The following is a 21,847-nucleotide window of genomic DNA, read 5'->3' on the forward strand; positions in this document are numbered from 1 at the left end:
TCCACAATTCACTATCACATTATGGGCAGTCAACCAATACATACCAAGAATCACATCAAACTCATCAAATGGAAATAGCATAAGATCAGCCAAAAATGTAACACCTCAAACCCGGCCTAGACGTTATGGTTGGATATGGCGTATCACATTGAAATGTCTTCCGAAAATTAGACTCGTTGGTAAAAAAATTGTTTTTAAGTTTAAAATAGACCCCTTTATTATTAATTAACAAATCAACTAACCAAAACGTTTGTCTTGTTATCTAATATTGTTTTAATAAGTTGGTTTAAAATCGCAGAAGCCTTTTTAGATTCTATTGTTTAAAACTTATGTCTTTGAAAACAGTAGTTATTTTTATTTTTTTAAAATCTGTCTTCTCCTAAACTAGTAGTTTAAGATAAGTACGCAGAAGCCCAATTAAAAATTTAAACCAACTTAAAGGCCTTATTACAAAACCAAAACCCAACATATAAATTAAGTCAAAATAAAAGCAAGTGTAAACAGCAACAATTGTGTGGCCACCTCCAAGTCCCTCGTAGCACCGAATCGCCTATGGGCGAGGATTACCTACACAGTTAAAAGGAGAGGGCGAGTTTACGAAACTCAGGGCCAGTTCTTCATTGCTTTTGAGAAGTGCTTTTCAGAAGTGCTTTTCAGAAGTGCTTTTGAGAAATTTAAGTGTTTGGCATTGCTGTCAAAAAGTGCTTTTGAAGAATAAAATGTCCATTTTAGACATGAGATTATAAAGTAACAAATATGCATTTAAATAATGTTCAAATTAGTTAATATTATGATATTTTAGCAAAAATATAAAAAATAATTTATTATAACTTATTGTTAATATTTTAATATATAATATTAATTTTAAATATTTCTAAGTAATTAATATTAATTGTTTGTAAATTTTAATTAGAATATATAAACTATATTTAAATATTTAAATATAAAAATTAAATATTTGTAATTAGATATTGACACGATTGTATTATTATAAAAATTATTTTTTATTTTTAATTAATGCTTTTAACACATTTGTATTATTTTATTTTAAAATGTATTTGAATATATAACTCATATTATATACTAACATAACATAGAAAACATAAACCTAACGAATTAAAATATTACATATATTTGGATTAAAATTTTAAAAAGGGATAATATTTATATACCAAATATAAATATTAAAAATTTGTCAATAGCATTTACAATTTAAAGTGAATTCATTAAACTAGATGCTATATTTGATAAGTATATGAAAATGATTTGGTTATATTCAATAAATGATTTGGTTAATACAATACTTATATTTGATAAGCATATGAAAATGAAAGTTGAGACTGTCTGATGAAGAACGCAAAAAAAAAAATTTCATGGAAAGAAGATTGTTAGGATGAAAATGTTACTTAAAAATTATGTTGGTAATTTCTTAAATTTTATGGAGTCACAACTCTAGACATAACATACCACTTTATGACAGAAGAAATCAAACTTATAGGACTCATAGATGACAGATCTTCCATTTTACTCTAAAAAGTGTAGACCACTACATTTACCCAACTTACCAACTAGGCAGGGTTCAAATCCCTGTAGTTTCCACCTACCTAATCAGTACCAATACACCCTACAAAATCATATTAGAGACTGCACAAACTACTTGTCTAAAACACACTAATTTACAGGTTGTTTATTCAACACCCAGGTCCAATAGCAAAAAACTGACATCATATTTATAAGAACATATGTAAGCACTAAAAGACACCAAAGCTCCAACATTTGGAAACCTTATATTACTCTCTTTTTTCCTTAAGAGACGTGAATTTCTCCACTGGCATGTACCTCTTTTACCGTTTTCTCGTACTCATCTTCTTCGTCTTCTTCTGCATCTTCTTCCTTTGCATCCCCATCTTCTTCTCCACCCTAGCCAAAGCCACCGATAGGCCGTGATATTCTAGGGGCAACTTTGGCCTCTTCAACTATTTTCATGATTTCATCAACACTTTGGAGGGAGAACGTCGGGTTTTCTTTCAGATCTATGTCTTCAGTACCACAAGCATAAAATAGTTTGAAACAAGCACAATATTCCAACAAAGTGTTGTATTCTGTCGCTTGCTGCTCAAATGTTGTAAATCAAATATTGATTAATCAGAAAAAGTTCAAAATGAAGCATGTATCTCTCAGTCATAGTGTAGAAGAGAAACAATAACATATTCTATGAGTCTACTAATTGTAGAGGTGACTAGCAGAATTAGCTTATAAGGTTAAGCATGTAATTATGAAGTTTGTTCAAGCATGATCAATCATGTAGCAGGGGATTTGATTCTCTAACAGCTTTAGGCATAAGGAAGATAACACAATTTACACAAACACTAAAGTGAGTGATGAAGAAAGCCAAAGTTTTCTCAAGTTGATGTGGTAGATTCACACCTTTAAATACAGAAGTATTCGCATGTGGAAAATGGCCAGAAAATGAGCACAATAAAAGATTATTAAAAAGAAAAAAAATGAAAAACAGGTAATAGCAGGATGAATAAACTTACAATTGGTCCATTCTTCAAAGCATGTTCTTTGGCAAACGTGCAAGCTTGCTTCACAGCAAGAGCATCCATTACATCCACCTAGAAGATATGAAACACATAACAAATAGAATTGAAGTTAAAAAATACATCAATGTCTACCGTCTGGAGAAAAGGAATTTTAAGCATGCATTCTCCTAAGACATGTTTTGTCAAAAAAAAATTACGCTTCTTAAGCTGACCAGAGAGGTTGTTGCTTTAAAGTTCTACTAGAAGGCATTCTTTTTGCATCAATGCCTTACACCTTAGAAGAAAACAAACTTAAATAATAAGAACCGATAGTATAAGCAGGAAAAATCCCTTGAGATTCTGCTTTTCTGAAACTTCATTCAAACGTTTAGTTTCTTAAATAAAAGGATAAGAGAACAAAACAACAATATAAAACCAGCAGAAGCATCTCACATGGCCCAAAATCACTACTATCACAGTTTTTTACCATTCACTATCACTCTTACGACATCTACTGGTCATAGTCACTTCGACATCACATACATAATCCTCATTTACTTAATAATCATAATAACAATACTAAAGAACCAACAAATTACAACCACTATTTATCTCTCAGGCAACCAAGTCTCACCTTCAAACCATGAGCATAATCCCCACGTTTGTAGTAAGCAGGACTCTTTGCGGCTCTCCACTCAGCCGTCCCCATACCATCTGTTACATGAAATAAATAAAGTCCACAAAAATTTAATAGACCAATAAAATTTCATTCCAATTCAAATTGCTCACAATGATTATTCTCGTAGACCAAAATTGCAGGCAGATCCCAAAGTGCAGAGATGTTCAAAGCCTCAAACAACTGCCTTCGATTAGCAGCCCCATCACCAGATAAAGCAAAGAATACAACACTCTAGGGGCAAGCATTGGTAATCAAGAGCATGTAAACATTAAAAGAAATAAGAATATAACCAATAATTAAACAAGTCATCGTGCTAAAGTTGATACCTAGTGTAGCCTCTAGAACAATAAATACAATTGAACCTATAATCCACTTAAACTCAATGACAAAAACTTTAAGGAATATGTAGAAGATTTCATTAAATAATACTTATTATCAAAGTGATTACTCATTTGTAGTATCCTAGTCCATTTCATTTTGCTCATATAGTTTTAAAATTGAAAGAACAATCTATTATAACAATGTCCAGCTTATAACATAAAGAGAACACTGAATTCTGAGCATCAGAGTGTACCTGCTGCAACTCTACCTTAACAGGCTCAGCTGCTTGCAGTTCTGCTTCCATCTTAGCTATTTTATCCTTAAGGCTCGTCATTTGTTGTTCTCTTTCAGATGTTACAACTCCTATCTGAGCATGCAAGATCTGCAACTCATGTTGTGCAGCAGCAAGTTCCTGTCTCAATGTCCCATTGGTAGCAACAGTTCTCTAGTTTTCTGTACCAAGTCTCTGCATTTCCACATGCTGTCAACATGCTTTTGTTCCATGATTTCTGGAGGTGGCAACATTAGATAAGAAACTACAAAGAGCTATCTGTCTAATGGCAATATCACTTAACTGAACTAATCATACTTTTTCCTACTAAAATTAAAAAAATCCAAAAAATACAACAATTTTTCGTGCATAAGAAAGAAAGTTCATTTCATTCATTCAAAAACAACAATAATTGTTAAATATTTAGAGATTCATTACAAAATCCAACCATCGAATGTGATTTTATGATCATTTATATAATTAATTTTTGGTATCGAAATATCAACAATAGATTAAAGAGCTTGAATTCAAGTAATTAGTAATGTTTCTTATCGTAAAGCGAAACCCTAGAAATAATTAAAAAGAACATCATCAGAACTTTTAAATACTAAAGATACAGAAAGTTCAGCAACGATATGGAATTTGGATACGAATTTTGATTTAGTTTATATTTCTTTTATTCTTATCAACTAAAATAGTTTGGAAGAGTTACAAAGCGAGCAAAAGAGGCACGAAACAAAATAGGCAGAGCAAAGCAACTGTAGAGGCACAAAGCAGTAAAGAAAAAGAGGCACAAAAGCCAGAATTAAAAAGTAAATAAAAACAAAGCATAATTAATAATTAAAGAGAATAAGAAGAAAACGAAGTCACCTGTGGAAGAGGAACAAAGAACATGAAGGAGCTTTCACAGCGAAAATGTGAAAAAAAATGGGTATAAAACTTTCACAGCAGAGGAAAGAACGTTTTTCCAAGGGGGAGAAGACAGGTTAATTTGGTCATTTATCAGCCAAAAGCACTTCAAGCTTTTTAGATGGTGAAATTTTCAGCTTCTCCATCTGGAGAAAATCACGTTTTAGATGGTGAATTTATTGAGAAAATGGAGGCAGTTCTTCGTTCCTTTTAAGAGAAAAGGACTTTTTAATGCAAAAGTCCATTTAAAACGCAAAGAAGAACGGACCCTCAGCGTGTAATCCCCTACCAAATAGTCAGCATACAACATGCAGTAGCAGTTTGGGCCTGAGCCCTATTTAGTAGCAGTATAGTGTGGGCCTTAGCCCAATACAGTAACAATGTGGGCCTTGGCCCATTACATTATCAATGCAGTGTAATAATGTAACCCATCCCAATCCAGCCAACACACCACTCGTACCACCAACACACCATGTGGGGATAAAATCGACCCACCCAGCCAACACACCACTCCGTACCACCAACACACCATGTGGGGATAAAATCGACCCACCCAGCCAACACACCTATATCGCAGCATAACTACCAGTAATAGTATAGCAGCAAAGCTGTCAGTAACAGTATATGTGGCAGAGCCACTATTACAGTATACTTCCTCCATTACAGAATCCCAACCTCATGCAGTATGTCATATCCTAAATCATACATGTATGCAGAATGTCATGCATATCATAGAGCGAACCAGTCCTACATAACATAATGCCATAACAGTCATTTCATTTCCTAGGGGTACTATAGTCATTCTACCCTAAAGGGGTATTTCAGTTATTGTACCCTATGGGGGTATTTCGGTTATTTTACCCTATGGGGTATTTCGATCATTTTACCCTATAAGGGTATTTCGTTCATTTTACCTTATGGGGGTATTTCGATCATTTTATCCTATGGGGGTATTTCGATCATTTTACCCTCTTGAAAGATCCACAGTCGTCTCGAGCGACTAAGGTAACCTAAATGGTAAGAACAGTGTATATGGGCCTAAGGCCCAGTACTCGGCCCAAGTGGGCGTACACGCTCGTACGACCTGCTCAGCCAAGATTTTCCCGCGGCTATGGAATCTACATAGCCTAGTCTAGTATTTGCCACAATTCATTAATTTAATCCTATGTGGGGCCCACGAGCCCATTGGGCCCACACAACCCATTTCAGCCCAACATGGCCCATTATGGCCTAAGCCCATGAAAATGCTCATGGAGGCCTCTAAATTCCAACACCATGTTTCGTTGGCTCAGACTACCACACGAGCATTTGTATGCTCACATGGCCTCGAACGCCGTCATTTCTGGATTTTCTGTGTTTGCTGATTTGCAGTGAAGGGGGTGTGATTACAGACCTGGATTCTATTTGTTGAGAAAACCTCCCACGCCTTTGAAACCTACATTTAGCTAGCAATCTCCCATTAATCACTTACGCTGTTAAACAATCTAATAAGAACAAGTTATCACAATCATTACTTACCACAACTTTTGATCGAGTGAAGAGGGAAGTTCGCTTATCCAAATGTAATCACAACCCTTCAACCCTTTCAAAAGTTCCTAGGCACCAACCGAAACTGACTAAGCACTTAATCAACAGGTAATAAGGTAACACTAAAATATTACCCTTACCAATAACATGAGACACACGATCGGACCTCAAAAGAAAGGAAAGGTATATTCGGCACACGATCGGCCCTCAAAAGAAAGGAAAGATTTGGCAACTAGAAAATAAAAGGGAAAGATGAAAGAAGGGGAAAGCTAGAAAAGCAAATCGGCAGCAGTGAAGCAGGACAAGGAACGGTAGAGAAGATAGATTCAAAAGGACAGAAGGGGAGAAAGGTATATTCGGCAATCAAAGAGGAGAGGGGGAAAAGAAACTGTATTCAGCCAATGGTAGAATTAGTTGAGAAAAGAAACGAAAAAACCAATTTGCAAGAAACAGCATTCGACTAAAGATTGGTTATCGAAAAGAAAATGAACGAGGTGAAACAAAACCATTACCACTTTTGGCCTTTCAAGCAACAGAGGGAAGAGCAAATCTGAAGTAAAACCGAAAATGTAAAGTATACCCCTCTAGCCGAATTTATTGAGTGCCAAAGTCACAAATTCGGCACAACACTCACTCTCAAACAACTCCTTGATTTTCTCCTCATAGCTCTCCCCTTATCCCTCATTGAATCACTCCACCGATTTCTCCTCAACTCCCCCAACAACTCCATTCAAATTCCATTCAAACTCCCTCTTAGCTGTGTTTCAGTCCAACTCCACCACCTAGATAGCTCAAGCAGGAAAATAAATACTCCATTGCGCAACCTAAGACTTGAACCTCAGACCTCCCTGTTACTCGACATGCCACCTTGCCACTAGACCACAAGCTATTTTTGTGTCATAAAACAAGCAGTATTATATATAAGGCCTATACGCCAGTGTCTAGATTCATTTAAGAGCAAAACTAAAAATTCTACAGAAGCCAAAACTCGAACCCAGGCTTCTCAAACACTCCCATACACACCCAAATCACTTAGCCATCAAAGCAAACAAGCAATCAGTTCCAAAGCATGCAAAAATTAAAGACTTAGATTTTTGAGGCGTTACAGGAAAACAGTGACCTCTAATCATCAAAAGGAAATTTTTACATACTTTATCTACTAACACATACTGGCCTAATGGATTCGATACTTTAATCACAAATTTGGTAAATTTTATGGGCATGTTCATACTAGGCATCAACCTCATGCAAACATTGGAATGGGTTGAACCCAAATCAATCAAAGCAATAACACTAGTATCATAGAGAGAAAATGTACCCGTAATCACATCGGGAGAGGATGCCTCTTTCGAGCGTGAATAGCATAAGTCCTTGTGGATGCTCTAACATCTGGTCTAGCTGCTGAGTCTTTGAACGTACCCTTGTTACTTCCTCCAACTCCCAGATTCCTCTGTGGTCTGCCTCTAGTGGGAGCATTTCCTGATCTTGCACTCAGTATTACTTTTCTTTCAACTATTTTGAGATAATCCCGAATAAAATGATCTAGTGCACCACTCTAAAACAAGCATTTTCATTTGCTCGGCACATACCAAAATGATGTCTACAACATTGAGCACACCCTGGTCTAGGTGGTCGAGTACTACCCACACTTGCGACTGTAGTAGTCTGAGCTCTTGAACCCACAAATCTTCTACCTCTATTTCGGCTAGGATACCTGGCTGAAAAATTTGATCTAATAGAGAACTCTCTAGGCCTCTTGGATGTAGACTGAAATAATCTGCTCATCTGCCTTTTCTTCGTGTCTTGAAACTCAATTTTAGCTTTACCTTTTTCTTTTTCTTTTAACAACTCCTCTGTCTTATAAGCTCTTTAAACTAGAACAACAAACTCTTTTATCTCTAGAACGCCAACTGACAGTCGGATATCATCATTGAGCCCATCCTCAAGTCTTTTGCACATGATAGCCTCTATAGAAACACGCTCTCGAGCATACTTGCTTAGTCTAACAAATTCACATTCATACTCAGTTATAGTCATCTTACTCTGCTTTACCTCAAGGAACTTTTTTCTTTTCTTGTCAATAAACCTCTAACTGATATACTTTTTACGGAACTCCTCCTGAAAGAAATCCCAAGTAACTCTCTCACTCGGTACAACTGATACAAGAGTCTTCCACCAATGATAGGTCGAATCTCTAAGGAGTGAGACAACACAATTCATGCATTCCTCAGGTGTACAGGATAACCCATCAAAGACTCTGATAGTATTCTCGAGCCAAAATTTTGCTCTCTGTGCATCATCATCTTTAGTAGCCCGAAACTCTTCAACCTATTGTTTTCTGATCTTAAAAACTAGTGGCATTTCTCTTATAACTGTACCTGTGACTGGGGGAGCTACATGGGGGATCGGATAATCATGAGGCGGTGGAGGTCTAACGGCCGAATTCGTACTAACAAACTCGGCAAACCATTCATTCATAGCTTGGAAGAAGGCTTCTCGAGCCCCTCCTCCCTGACGAACTATAATGGGCCTTTCACTATTATTTGGTGGCACCGTACCTTCGGGAGTGGGCGCATTACTTTCTACATCATATGCACCAGCTCGTTCGAGATCCATAACTATAAAAAAAAAACATTTTAAAATCGTCAGGAGTCGTCACACTATCAAAATACAAGTATGGAATGTATAGCTAGACTCTTATTCATACGAAATATTCTAAGAACCAACTAAACCTCGTTCTGATACCAATAAATAAAACACCCCTTACCCGAGACCGTTGCCGGAGTCGAGTACGAGGCGTTACCTAACTTAACTTACTAGTTCAAAGCATAAAAATTTTCTTTTAAAAAAATGTATTTGCTCACATTCATTCAATATATCCCTAAAAAGGACCCTCGAGACCCTAAAACATGTAACGAAAATGGTTTGGGTCCAGACTCTGAACATTAAAAATTTTTCGAATACTTAAACAAATCAAAATAATTTATTTCCCTATTCACAATAAAATTGTCTACTTGCGTGACAGTCACTAATTTAATTTTAACTCGAGTTATGAAACTCAAAATTTAGATCTGTAAATTTTCCTTGAAACTAGACTCATATATCTTCTTATCATAAAATTTTTAGAATTTTTGGGTTGGCCAATTAGTACATTTTATTCGTTAAATTCTCCCTTATTTCATTATCTGATGGTTTTGACCCCTATTCACTAGAAATCAATTATCTTGTTTATTATTTTGAAAATAGACTCACTAAGGAATCTAGAAATATAAATTATGACTCATAATTATTTTTGTACAATTTTTAATGATTTTCTTAATTCAAAATAGGGGACTTCAACAACCATTTTGACCCTGTCTCACTAAAATTCAAATATTACAAAATATAAAATTTCTTTGCCTACATCGTTTCTTTCATGTGAAAATAGACTCGATAAGATTTAATTATATATCTCATTCACTCTCTAATTCCATTTCTACTATCCTTGGTGAATTTTCAAAATCACGTCAATACTGCTGTCCAAAAACTGTTCCATTACAATTTTTTACTCTTTTATAATTTCTTTGTACTAACTATCATTTAGGCATACATAACACCAAAACATGTTCTTAAATAGCCATTTGAATAGATAATTATTATCGAATAGTTACATGCTATTCATTAGCCATATCATAAGGGCACGCACAAAAAATGGCTAAGTCCCTATACATGACATAACTTAAAACGTTTCGAATCACAAAATATTGAGATGATTTGTTGATAGTGTGCAACGATCTCCGACGTCCTTAAGATCCCTGAATTTGCTTGGCGATACTATATAAAAAAAAGGAAAATAAAGGGAGTAAGCGTAAGCTTAGTAAGTTTACAAGCAAATAAATAACAACATTTATCATAAATAATTATTCTCATAAATTAACATCAAGTATCATGATCTTTAATTTCTTCTTTACTTACTCTCTTTCTTGTTTACTTACTTGCTTACTTAAATAACTCAAGACTATAACTTCTCTTCCCTTGCTGAAATTTCTTTCTCAACTAATAACTGAAATATTCTTAACCCTTATAACTCACCTGAATCTATTTATTATGGTTTTACCTGAACTTTCATGTAACATAGTCTATTTACTAGCCCGTTCAACCACTTGGAATACTAAGGATACTCGGGTCTCCGGTCTGATAATAACATGCCAAAGTCATGTCCCAGACATGGTTTTACATGGGATGTTTCCTGTACTACCAATGCCATATCCCAAATATGGTCTTACATGGGAGTTCTCATATAGGTGCCCATGCCATGTCCCAGACATGGTCTTACGGGGGACCTCTTATCTTGGTGCCAACGCCATGTCCCTGACATGGTCTTACGTGGAACCTCTCATAACCTCAATAATGCCAATGCCATGTCGCAGACATGGTCTTACATGGGATCTCATCCCCTTAATGTCATGACATTTGTTTCTGATACATTCCTAATATTTCAACGGGACTTTTTAACACTGATTCTCTATCATCTCATACTTGAGTCAACATTAAATAATTTCATGAAATAAGTACATAATTTATGGAAAATAACAAAATTAATAATAATTATTGAAATATTGCATTTATTTACCGTAAACTTATCTCAGTACAAAATACGATCAAATCTAGTAACTTAGTCCTCAACCTTTTTTTTCCCCGATCTAACTCTGGATTTCATTCCTCTTGATCTATAATAGCAAATTTAGCTTATTTAATACTCAAATTTATCAAAACAGTCCTTGACTCAAACTTTGGCAAAATTATGATTTTGCCTCTAAACTTTTGCATATTTACACTTTTGTCCCAAAGCTCGAAAATTAAACTTCATCCCCTATTCTTGTGTTTTATGATATGCTGAACATCTTTCCCTTCTATGGCAACATCAAATTCCCACTCTAACATTTACTTATGAACATTAGGTATTTTTACCGATTATGTCGTTTTACTCGTTTTCACTTAAAATCGCCTAGCGAAAGTTGTTTAACATAATTTCAAGCTTCTTATTCTAGAATAAAACATCAAAATAAACATATTTGACCTATGGATATTTTTCCAAATATCGAGCTACGAGCTACGAGGACTCCAAAAACGTAAAAAAAACATTAAAAATGTGGGCTTGGATGCACTTATTATGAGCTTGCGAGAGTGAAGAAACCTTATCTATGGTGTCCCTTGAAGTTTCGGCCCTTATGGAAAAAGATAACCACATTTTTCCATCTTTTTCCCTTTTAATTCTTTTTATTACCAAATGACTAAAATTCCCTTCATTAAAACTTTAATTATTTTTTATCTAAGCATGCCCATTTTTGTCCATGAAAATCTAATGGTCTAATTACAATTTAAGGACCTCTACTTCAATTATGCACTTCAATTAAATCCTTTATCATCTAAAGCTCATATTTACCCACTTTTGCAATTAAACCTTAATATGCAATTCATACATGCAATCGCTAAAATTTCTTATCGGTGTTCTAACACATGCATCCAATCAATCGATAAATCATAAAAATTAATCACAATAAACTTTTCTATCTCAAATTTGTGGTTTCACAACCACTATTCTATTTAGGCCCTATTTATGGATGTTACAGTCTTGGATCATGATCGTATCATCCCCTCTGCCTTTGAAGCGATTTGTCCCCACATTGTCACCTACATTATAAGGAGATAGGTCAGATACATTAAAACTTGCAATTGAGTCACCTACATCATAAGATTGACGCCACTAGACTAGCTAGATAAGTCAATTGAGTCACAAAAGAACAAAGAGGGTTGAATAACTCACAAATAGTTTAAAATTCATAAAAGGTTCAAAAGTTCTGAATAAATTATTTAAACCATGTATTTATAGGTTGATACAAGGTCCAGCAGGATGGACATGTTCTGCATAGCTTAATTGAGTTGATTGTCTATTGAATTGAACAATAATTACCTTGAGGATTCCTAGGTATGGAGAACACCAACAGCCTTGCCATTTGCAATTCCCAAATAGTCAAACCATGTGGACTTTGAAGTTGAGTTGAATATGCAAGTATCTGATCAGTTTAGGAGGTGTGAACATGGATTGATGTCTCCTTGGGAAGCCGAATGTGCATCAATGATTAATACTGCTTTTGTCGCATGAACAGCCTTTTAAGTGTGAACAACAAGAGTTGGATGGTCACTTTGGTGTGAATTGAAGCTATCAGCTGATTAATCAAGTGGGAAAACACTTGGTCCATTGATTTCCACGAAGAGTTGCTTGGAAGAAAGCAATCATCAGTTCTCTCATGCATGCACGTCCAAATGGATGTATCTCCATAAATGTCATCAATTGAATCTATTTGCTGAGCAGCCAATATGTCCAACCTGCAAAACAAAATTAAAATCGGCTTAAATACAATCATAAGACATGATTTAAAGATAATTTAATTTGTATAAACATTAGACACAATTATGATGTCTGAACTAAAGCCAAATTTAAAACACATATTAATGCTGTACGAAATAAGACATAATTAATAAACTTAAGACATATTAAAAAATGCTCAGACTGTAACATACTTTAAACTCAAAATAATTATGTTCAAACTATGACATAATTATAGACTTTAAACTAATTTAACTAAATAACTAAAACTAAATTTAATTCTTTATTCCAGCAAATAAATTCTTAAACTGAAGAAAACTAGAATTGAGCTTGAAGTAAGTTGCATGGCATGCTTGGATTGCATGTCCATGATTGATCAATAAATCCAGTAATGGGTTCACCTCAAATTTGATCAATAAGGCCCACAACAGCTTCTTTGAATCTCTTAGCTCGAGCATGACTAATCGGTCCCATTGGTAGCTCTATGGGTTCTTCGGGAACCTTATTTGAGTCTTGGACCATGATCGTATCAATACTTTCCATATATCAATAACAATGGCATACTTTCATGCTTCGATCAATTTAATTTCAATTAATGGCATGCTTACCAAGCAACAATACCCAATATCACAATCGCCATATTTCAAGTCATGCACAAATTCAATTCAAGAAACATATTTAATAAGCACACCACTCAATTAATTTACTTACCTCACTCAACCAACCTACCAATTTCATTGACCATTCGACCATGCATAAAATTCAGCAACCAAATAAACTATAGATCATCATACCATCACACAATACAATCACACACAAGATTTAGAACCCAAACCTAATTAATGCTAAACCAATGCACTACCGCTTAATCCACAACTCCTAGATATGAATTCTAGACCGGGTCAATTTAATCTGTACACAAGATGACCAAAAAACAAATTAAAATCAGTCCCTAATCCCCTCATAAGTTTGGCCAAATAGAAGAAATAAACTACAGAATTAGATCCAATTTTTAAATTCACTACTTAAATACTTTTACTTCCACTTCGAATAGAAATTAATGCAACCTCAGAAGTCAATGTTGATTCAGAGCGTTTAGATCAGTTCCTAACTTAAAAGAAACACTCAAATTAGTAAGGGTTAACCACCTATGGCCTTTGAAGCGTTCAGCCAAATTAAAAGAATTAATATATCTAAAACGATACTAGAAAAAAAGCAGCACTTAAGTACTACGATTCCTAGACCTAAGATGCTTGATCTCTTAAATCCCAAATGCACACTAAACAAGCAAGATTAAGGGCTGATTTAATCAATGAAAATGAGGGAATAAAATTAGCCTATAGTTGTGATAATAATAATAATAATAAGAAAAAAAAACAACCAAAAAGGTATTTAAGGGACTGACAATGAAACAAATGAAAACAAAAAAAAGGGTTGTGATGTGTGGCACAAAAGTAAGATTAAATGGCAATAAGAGGGTTAAAATGGATAACAAAAAGGGATAATTTTGGTGCAGTAAAAATGGAAAAAATGGGTCGTAAAGTGCAACAATAGGGACGGTTTAAGAGATTAAAAATGGCAACAAACACAAAGAAAAAAAAAGAGAAAAAGAAGGAACACAAGGGCAGAATTGAAGAGTAAAAGAGAGATCAATTCTTGGCTCAATGAGGTGTGGCTATGGTGACTAAAATGGACAGCAAAGGTGATGAAAATGGCAGCAGCAAAAAGAACAATAGAGGAGAAAGCAATGGTGAAAATGGTAGCCTAAACAATTGATGAAAAGAGACGTGACAATTATGATGGCACAAGGAGAAAGAAAGGTGTGAAATTTTGAGAGAATAGGGAGAAAAGAAAGGGACGGAAAAAGTTGAAAAAAGGGGAAAATAAAAATAAAATAAAATATGCATAGATTAAATTTCAAAAGTTGATAAGTCAACACATAAAACTAAAGATAATTTATAAATGTTCAACTTAATCCAGAGATAAATAAATAATTGAGTCGAACTAAAATTTGTTCACAATGGGAGCAAAATACTAAAATTTAATACTTTTCAAGGGAATCAAACTCAAGTCTTCAAGGACAATTGCAGTAACTTTTAACCAATTAACCAATAACTCAGTCTTTTCATAAATTTGCAAACTTTTAACTAATAGTCATAAGGACAACCTTGGCCCACAAATCTAAATTCTTCTAACCCAATTTTCGGGATGTGACAATCTTTCTTTGTGAGTAAGTACTTAATGGTTGAATGATTTGTAAAGATTGTGATTTTGTGTATATAAGATATGAACAGAACTTGTCAAAAGCCAAAACTATAGCAAAAAGTTATTTTTCACTTACCATGTAATTAAGTTGGGCTCCTATCAAATTTTTACTTCCATAGAAGATCAGGTGGGATACTCTATTTCTTCTTTGCCCCATCGCAACTCCCACAGAAAAATCGCTAGCATCACACATCAACTCAAAAGGAGAGTTGTAACTGCCCGATTTTAGCTAAATCAGAACAGTGGTTTCGGAACCACAAATCTAAGGTCGTAAAATTATTTTAATATAATTGTTGGCATTTACAGCATGTGAATTTAATGGTATTTAATTTTCATGATTCAATTTTACCGATCGAGTGTTTAATTTGATACAAGGACCTAATCGCGTAAAATGTAAAAGTTGCCTATTAATTGTTAAAGGTGTTAAATTGCTATGGCTTATTAAATGTAAAGCCCTTATTATGTAATTAGACCATAATTTTAGTAAATGGACATGGATGGAGATATGTTAGTGGATTTTAAATGTATTAATAAAGGTTAATATAGTAATTTGTGAATTAATGTTAATAAATTAAAACAAAACAAAAGATTAGAGGAGGTTCATCTTTGTTTTTGCCGAAAATTGAGAAAGAAAGAATTCATCCATGGCTATTTAGGGTTCGGTCGCTTGGAGCTTTAATTGGTATGTGATTTTTGTTCCGTTTTTTATAATTTTTATGTTTTTGAGATCGTTGCTTCGTATTCTAACTAGCCCATGCCCAAATTTTTTGATTGGTTGATGAACTTGTGAGTTGCCATTGATGATAGATTGATGTTTTTGTTGTTTGATGATGAAAAATAAATATTTGTTGATAGATTATTATATTTTGTTAAGTATTTTTTATAAAAATCCAAATTAGGGATTTATTTGTGAATTTTGCAAATTGAGGGGTTGAAATGTGAAATAAATGGAATTAATGGGCTACTAGGGACATAGGGAAGATTCGACCAAGCATGAGTCTATTGAAATTTTGTGTATTTTGTGTTGCTTGAAATAAGGACTAAATTGTGAAAATATAAAATGTTAGGGGCTAAAGTGTAAAATGTCCATTTATGTGTTTTTGGATAAGATTGAATGAATATGTCTTTAAATAAGTTAAATTTTAATTGATTTAGATTAAGAAAGGAAGAATCAAATTTGGACCGGGGGAAGTCGAAAGTTGTTGAATAGTTGTTTTGACTCGTTCGTTCCGGATTCGAGGTAAGTTCATATGCAAATAAATGCGTTTAATTGTGTTAATTATGTTTGATTATCATTGAGTTGTATCAAATGTTGAAAGACGAAAACGAGCCAGAATTGACAGAGTTATGACGTCTGAAAGTCTCGTACAAACCTTAGGAATAGTATAGGATACAGATGTCATGACATTAGGACTCCCGAGGTGTGATTTCATGTAAGATCATGTCTAGGACATTGGCATCGATATGAGACTACGTGTAAGACCTTGTGTGGGACAGTGGCATCGATATGTGATAACATGTAAGACCATATCTGGGATATGGCATTGTATGTGATATATGTGTTTCCAAGTATCCTTAACAATTCTGAATGGTTCAACGGGCAAAGTCGATATGATACGAAATGGGTATAACAGATAAACGATTCAAGTATGTGTGAAATTGATATGTACTTTGAAAGAAAAAGGTAAGTGATGTTGTTAATGGGACAAAGTGAAATACATGAGAAAAGTGTTTCTATATGTGTTTGAGACTAGTTATATTTGGCTTAGTTGAAATAGATTATGTATGTTTTTACGACTATTTATTTGCTTATGACTTACTAAGCTTTCAAAGCTTACTTTGTGCATTTTTATTTCTATTTTATAGTTAGAAATCTAGCTCGAGTTCGGGGATCGTCAAGGAACATCGTCACACTATCGAGCGTTATTTTGGTACTTTAAAAGTTTGTACTTTTGACATATGGCATGTATAGGCTAGTTTCGATATGGTTCATTTTGATCTGTATATATGTAGCCATGCGAAAATGGCTTGATAATGATGCTAATGTTTGTGTATATTCGGTCATGGTATAATCTCATTTTGGGAAGTATGTTTCACGATATATATGTATGGTGTATTGGTTGTTTAGGTATGGTTTGTGATGGCAAAGTACGAATATGTTTTATAATTTATTTGATGTTTATCTAGGTACGGACATAAATGGTAAATAAAGTATATGATTTAGGTATGTTTAGTTATTTATATGGATACTTATCAAGTGACAATTTGATGTTTGTATTAGGCAATGAAATGGTATAATTAGCTTTGATTTGAGTTGTGAAATTGGTTTGATTATTAGAGGTTGTATTGAAGACCGAATAGATGAAGTTAAATGGCTTGGTATAGGTAGTTTGGATTAGTTATTGAGCATATGATTTGGATATACTATAAATTGTCTTTTGTGTTCAAAAATGGTCAATGATATTATGGTAAATTGTGCATGAATTGGTAAAGTACAAGATCATATTTAATTATTTGGTAATAGTTGATAATGTCTCATGTTTGGATGTTATTTAAGCCGTATGGTGTGTCTTGTTTTGACTTAATAATTTGAATATGCATAGGTATGTAAAATGTACATTTGAGAATTTTCTCATGAAATAGATTTATAAAATTGAAGATCATAATCTATGTGCTATGTACCACATATGAAATGATACATGCTTGGTTTTAATTTAGGTAGTCAAATACCATGAATGTGATATTCATATGGTTCAAAAATTATATTTATAAAGCACGTATTGTATGACTTTGATGCATGTTAGTTGGTTCGAAAATTTGATTGAACGTAGGATATTGATTTGAATGAATTTGAAGCATGGGTCATATTTGTAATATGATTAATAATACAAGTTTGAATTAATTGGTTATGTGCTTTATACATATGAACTATGTTTTGTTCGGTAATGCCTCGTAACCCTAATCTGACGACGGATACGTGTTACAGGTGTTACAAAAGTTCCAAACTGGTGTAACGATTATTGGTGCTAAGATTAACCAATTTTTCAATTCTTCAAAGGCTTCAAGCATGCTTTGTTAAACTCAAAAGTCGTGTCTTTCTCTAATAGCATATGCAAAGGCTTGGAAATCTTTGAGAAATCCTTGATAAACCTTTGGTAAAAACCGGCATGCCCCAAGAAACTTTTAACTCCTTTAACAATGAATGGGGGTGGCACTTTTTCAATTACATCCACCTTTGCTTTGTCAAATTTGATCCCTCTTTTGGAAATTTTATGTCCTAAGACAATCCGTTCCTTAACCATAAAGTGGTATTTCTCCCAATTAAGGACAAGGCTTGTCTCCTCACATCTCTTCAGTACCTTAATAGAAAAATCATCCATGAATACCTCAACAAAATTTTCAGCCATATCAGTAAATATTACAATCATTCATTGTTGAAATGTTGCAGGTGCATTATATAAACCAAAAGGCATCCGCTAAAAGATAACGTACCGTATGGGCGAGTAAAATTTATTTTGTGTTGGTTTTCTAGGGTTACAACTATTTGGTTGTACCCTGAATACCTATCTAAGAAACAGTAGTATTCTTTACCTGCTAGTTGGTCCAACATTTGATCTATGAAAGTCAGTAGGAAGTGATCCTTCCAGGTTTCCTTGTTCAGATTTTTGTAATCTATACATTTTCTCCAGGACGTAACTATCCTCGTCAAGGCTAATTCATTATGCTCGTTCTCTACAATCGTGATTCCAACTTTTTTTAGTACATATTGCACCAGACTTACACATGGACTATCTGAGATAGGGTAAATAATTCCCGCATCTAACCATTCGATTACTTCCTTCAGAACTACCTCATTCATAATATGATTGAGTCTTCTTTGCCTATCAATTCTTGCTTTCTCGCCCTCCTCTAAGATAATATTGTGCATACAAAAGGAAGGGCTTATTCCTCAGATATTAACTTAGGTCCAACAGATCAAATTTTTGAATTTATACAAAACTTCAATCAGCTACTCCTTTTGGGGTTATATTAATTTTACTGAAATAGTTACAAGCAAAGTAGAACAGTTACCTAAATAAACGTATTTGAAATGAGAATTGAGTACCATTAATTCAAGTTTGGGTAGTTCCTTGATTAATAAATTTGGTTTTAGGTATTCTCTAGTTTCCAACTCCAATGATCCAAAACATACTGGTTGAACATAGCCCTTTAGATTAGCTTCCATCAAAGCCATATTTTCGTTACCTTGTTCATCTTCTAGTGGCTCAGACTCTAAGGTGTTTTCCAAGGGGTCTTCTACAAATTTACAATCTTATTCTATAGAAACTAAGTTTTCTAGTTCTTCTATCACTGAGCATTCTTACATCGGATCAGGGAACTTCATGGCTTTAAGAACATTAAAAGTCACCTAGTCATCTTGAAGTTGCATAGTGAGTTTACCTTTCTGCGCATTTATTAATGTTCTCCCCATTTCCAGAAATGGTCTCCCCAGGATGATCGACACTTCCTTATCTACTTCAAAATCTAAAACAATAAAATCAACATAAAAAATAAAGTTATCTACACGTACCAGAACATCCTCGATCTTTCCTTCCGGGTGTGCTAGAAATCGATCCGCTAGTTGGAGTGTCACAATTGTTGATCTAACACCACCTATACCCAACATCTTAAAAATAGTCTTTTGCATCAAGTTGATATTTGCTCCTAGGTCACATCGAGCTTTACCACAGTAAGATTCTCCAATATTACAAGGTATAGTAAAGCTTTAGCAATAAATAAAAGATTAGTTAAATAAAAATTAAAAATAAAAATAAGTAAACCAAATTGCAATAAATAATTTCACAAATAATGATTAAATTAACAGTCCCCAGCAATGACACTAAAAACTTGGTTTACATGTCCACAGTCATTATCAAGTAATAAGTAAAAAGAGTTTCTTCTCCACAAGGACTATGTTGAAATAAATAATTGTAAAGTTAATATTCACAAGTTGGTAAAAAAAACACAATATTTGAGAATTGATGAATGTTAAAATTAAATTAAAAAACTAATATGAAAATGAAATAAAATAAAATAAAATGAAATGAAATAGTTTTGCAACAATTCAAAAGTTTTAACAACAATAACATGAATAAGTTAGAACAATTAAAATTTTAACTCAATTCTTTCTTTATTATGCTTAGCAATGTTCCAAAAAAATTACATGGCAACTCAATCATTTATGAACTTGGAATCTAAATCATAAGCTCTTTCGAGATCTTAGATTTATCACTTAGAAAAAACGTGCATATTTCTATGTCACCATTTGACTAAGGATTCCTTAGAATTTATGCAAAGTAATAGGGATGGGTTAGGTTTGAAGCAATTTAATTACATAAATCTAAAATTATGCAAGCTAATAGTGTTCTTTTGGAATTATTACGAACCTTTAATTCATTCTAGTTCGAATATGAATTAAGCATGCATTATCCAATTATTATGTCCATTAACCACCATCTAGTTCGAATTAAGTGATTAATTCTAATACAATCAAACATATCATACTGTTGAACAACATGAATGATTTTAATTGGAAACATAAACAATTGAGGCCTGTAACAATATAAACATGAGTTGAATGAATTAAATCAAAGCATTGTAATCATTATGGATAAAACAAATTTAAGTCATTATTATTAATGAAAAAGCCATTAAATAATTTGCAATCATTTTTTTCTACTAAGAACAATTAAAAGAGAAAGGAATAAGAAACTCTAAGATGAATTCGGTGGTTTCCCGAGAACTATCTGTGGTGGCTTCCTCCGATTTTTGTGGTTTTTATTATGCTCCTCAAGGTGACCGACCAAGAGAGCTTTTTCTCTCAAGAAATGCTTACTAAGGGAACTCTCAAAGAGAGAACGGAAAGGTGGAGAAAATAAGAGGCTTTAGGAACGGAAGAGAAGAGAAGAGAGTGAATGAATGTTTAGTTAATTGTTGAATGATAAATAAAGGGTTTTGGCCTTTATTTATACACATGAGAGAGGGCTAAAAATAGAGATTTTTAGCCACAATCTTCTCCCTTATGTGGTTGGCAATGAATTGTCGAGAGGATGGTTGGTTGGTTGGTTTTGCTATTTTAAGCATAATGCTCAAGTTGCAAAGCTTGAAAAGTAGAGGGGTTGGAATGGATGAGTAAGAGAGTTTGAGGGTTGGTTTACAAATGTTTAAAATAAGCTTAAAGAGCTTATTTTGGCAGCATTATGGCTGGTTCTTGGGTGCTAGATTTGCGCCTTCCTTGGACGTGTGGAGCTTTCTTTCTTTGGGTCGCATTTTGGGCCTTCAACTTTACTAAAACTGATCCAAATTTTGCTACCCATTTGCACCTTGGTCCTTCAATAATTTTAGGGTTAAAATTACTTTATTTAGATGTCCCATGATGAATTTTTGGTAGCTCAATTGATGATGCTTTGCCAAGCTATACTATCAGGGCCTTAACGGAAGAGCTTTAGGATCAGACTATCTCCGGTCAGTCATCTACTAAAACATAATACGGAATTAAGTAGAATTTATATGAAATTGAATAAAAATATATTTTTAAGGGAAATTATTAAAATTATTAACTTCGTAATAAAACTCAAAAAAATCATTATCAATTACTCCGAATTTACAAGAATTATGAGCTAGAAAGTGCTATGGATAACTCTATCTTGTACATTTATCAATAAACTTGAAAAATTGTTATATTGTTTAAAGCAATCTTTGAGGCAGTGGTACATTAAATTTGACAAGTTTATGATAGAAGAGAGGTACATAAGAACCAAATATTTCAATGTGTGTATTTTTGCAAACTTCAATATGGTTCTCTCATATATATTCTTCTTTATGTTGATTATATGTTGATATCTTCCAAAAGTCAAGTAGAGATTTTGAAGCTAAAGATTGTTGGAAAAGGAATTTGAGATGAAGGATCTAGGAGAAGCAAAGAAGATTTTGGGCATGGA

General features: G+C 33.7%; 1 protein-coding gene across 2 annotated transcripts; it reads right to left on the reverse strand.

Moving 5' to 3' along the window:
• Positions 1-1,402: 1,402 nt before the first annotated feature.
• On the reverse strand, positions 1,403-4,960 carry LOC107913688 (pyruvate dehydrogenase E1 component subunit alpha, mitochondrial). 2 transcript variants are annotated; one of them, XM_041104221.1, is made up of 6 exons: positions 4,667-4,960; positions 3,779-3,991; positions 3,315-3,435; positions 3,160-3,239; positions 2,541-2,618; positions 1,403-2,112 (listed from the first exon to the last, which is right to left on the reverse strand). In XM_041104221.1, the coding sequence occupies exons 2-6, from the start codon at positions 3,857-3,859 to the stop codon at positions 1,921-1,923; spliced, it is 552 nt and encodes a 183-aa protein (XP_040960155.1). In that variant the 5' UTR covers positions 3,860-3,991; positions 4,667-4,960; the 3' UTR covers positions 1,403-1,920. The 2 variants fall into 2 exon arrangements, with proteins under 2 accessions (XP_040960155.1, XP_040960154.1); XM_041104220.1 differs by having other exon boundaries at positions 3,779-4,034.
• Positions 4,961-21,847: the final 16,887 nt, after the last annotated feature.

This window comes from Gossypium hirsutum, chromosome D11 (assembly GCF_007990345.1).
Source record: "Gossypium hirsutum isolate 1008001.06 chromosome D11, Gossypium_hirsutum_v2.1, whole genome shotgun sequence".
In the NCBI taxonomy this organism is placed as follows: Eukaryota; Viridiplantae; Streptophyta; class Magnoliopsida; order Malvales; family Malvaceae; genus Gossypium; species Gossypium hirsutum.